Source organism: Chaetura pelagica, unplaced genomic scaffold (genome assembly GCF_000747805.2).
Source record: "Chaetura pelagica isolate M959 unplaced genomic scaffold, ChaPel_1.0 scaffold540, whole genome shotgun sequence".
Classification (NCBI taxonomy): domain Eukaryota; kingdom Metazoa; phylum Chordata; class Aves; order Apodiformes; family Apodidae; genus Chaetura; species Chaetura pelagica.
In genome coordinates this window covers 1-2,232 of record NW_009951798.1, presented here as the reverse complement: position 1 = coordinate 2,232, position 2,232 = coordinate 1, and the positions used below count along the sequence as shown (strand labels likewise).

At 59.6% G+C, this 2,232-nt stretch overlaps 1 protein-coding gene across 1 annotated transcript in view; it reads left to right on the top strand.

Annotated features, from left to right (window-relative positions):
- STARD7 (StAR-related lipid transfer (START) domain containing 7) overlaps positions 1-268 on the top strand; it is an 8,792-nt gene extending 8,524 nt beyond the window's left edge. The window contains exon 8 of the mRNA XM_010007427.1: positions 32-268. Within this exon, the coding sequence (XP_010005729.1) occupies positions 32-268 (237 nt within the window). The remainder of the gene's footprint in view (positions 1-31) is intronic.
- The last annotated feature ends 1,964 nt before the right edge of the window (positions 269-2,232 follow it).

Here is a 2,232-nt window from a genome sequence, read left to right as displayed (position 1 = left end):
CCCCCTCCCTTGGTGTCCCCGTGTCCCTCAGAGCAGGTTCTTGTTGCGTTTGGGGACGGTTTTCCGGACGGTCCGACGCTCCGAGATGTTCCTCTTGACGCGGACGTTGGGGACGTTGTTGGGGGGGTCGGGGACGAGGGAGGGGCTGGAATGGGCTTTGGTCAAAGTGGGGGGGTCCGGGGGGGTCACCGAGGGTCCCACCTGGGCTTCCCACCTGGCCAGGTCTTGGGCACCCGAGTTCAACCAGGTTTCCAGCACTTGGACGTAGGTCTCGTAACGACGTCGCTACGGGAAGGGGGGATGGAGATGGGCAAGGACGTCCCTGGGGCCCCCCTGAGCCACCAGGGTGGGGACATCCCTAAAACTTGGGAAAAGAAAAAATGAAGACAACTCTGTGTCCCCAGGGCCACCACCATGTGGACATCCCTCTGTCCCCAGTGTCCCCCATGTCCCACAAGCCACCACCGTGGGGACATCACTGTGTCCCCAGAGCCACCACCACGGGATGTCTCCATGTCTCCTGTGTCCCATCATGTCCCATGAGCCACCACTGTGGGGACATCCCTGTGTCCCCAGGGCCACCACCATGTGGACATCCCCATGTCCCCTGTCTCCCCCATGTCCCATGAGCAACCAGGGTGGGGACATCCCTGTGTCCCCAGGGCCACCACCACAGAGATGTCCCCAGGGCCACCACCATGTGGACATCCCCATGTCCCCTGTCTCCCCCATGTCCCATGAGCAACCAGGGTGGGGACATCCCTGTGTCCCCAGGGCCACCACCACAGAGATGTCCCCAGGGCCACCACCATGTGGACATCCCCATGTCCCCTGTGTCCCACCATGTCCCATGAGTCACCACTGTGGGGACATTCCCATGTCCCTGGTGTCCCCCTTGCCCATGATGGCACCTCTGCCATAGGGAAGGATGGAACCCAACCACCTCCATGGGGACGTCCCATGTCCCTGTTGTCCCCATGTCCCAGAGTGGCACGGGGGAGGTGAGGACAGGGCTGAGCCACCACCAGGAGGGTGTCCCCAGGGTCCCCCTTGTCCCTCAGCAGCAACGGCCCTGGGGAGGGTAGGAAGGGAGATGAACCACGTGGGGATGAACCACCACGTGGGGATGAACCACCACGTGGAGATGCCACCAGATGGAGATGCCACCAGATGGGGATGAACCAGCACATGAACCACCACATGGAGATGAACCAGCACATGGAGATGAACCACGTGGAGATGCCACCACAGGAGATGAACCAGCACATGGAGATGCCACCAGATGGAGATCTCACAACATGGAGATGCCACCACATGGAGATGAACCACCATGTGGAGATGCCACCAGATGGAGATGCCACCAGATGGGGATAAACCAGCACATGGAGATGAACCACGTGGAGATGCCACCACATGAACCACCACATGGGGATGAACCACATGGAGATGAACCACCATGTGGAGATGCCACCAGATGGGGATGAACCACATGGGGATGAACCACCACATGGGGATAAACCAACACGTGGTGATGAACCACATGGAGATGAACCAGCACATGGAGATGCCACCAGATGGGGATGAACCATCAGATGAACCCCCACATGGGGATGAACCACATGGAGATGCCACCAGATGGAGATGCCACCAGATGGGGATGAACCACATGGGGATGAACCACTACATGAACCACCACATGGGGATGAACCAGCACGTGGAGATCTCACAACATGGACATGCCACCACGTGGAGATGAACGACCACATGAACCACCACATGGTGATGAACCACATGGAGATGCCACCAGATGGACATGAACCACCACATGGAGATCTCATGACATGGAGATGCCACCAGATGGAGATAAACCACATGGGGATGAACCACATGGAGATGAACCACATGGAGATGAACCAGCACATGAACCACCACATGGAGATGCCACCAGCTGGAGACGCCACCACACACCCCCTGGCTCACCCCAACTCACCAAGAACCCCTTAACCTCCCCCCAACACCCACCTCACAGAGCAGATGCTCCTTCTTCAGCTGATACTCCTCCAGCTCCCGGCCCCTCTTCCCGGGCAGGTTCCTCTGATGCTCCAGCAGCTCCTGGGCCACCCTCTCCATCCAGTCCTCGTGGGAACGCAGCTGCTCCTCCTGCCCGGGGAGGGGACACAGTGACCCTGGGACCTCCAGGGTGGGGATGGGGGTGTCCTGTGGGTGGGGGGG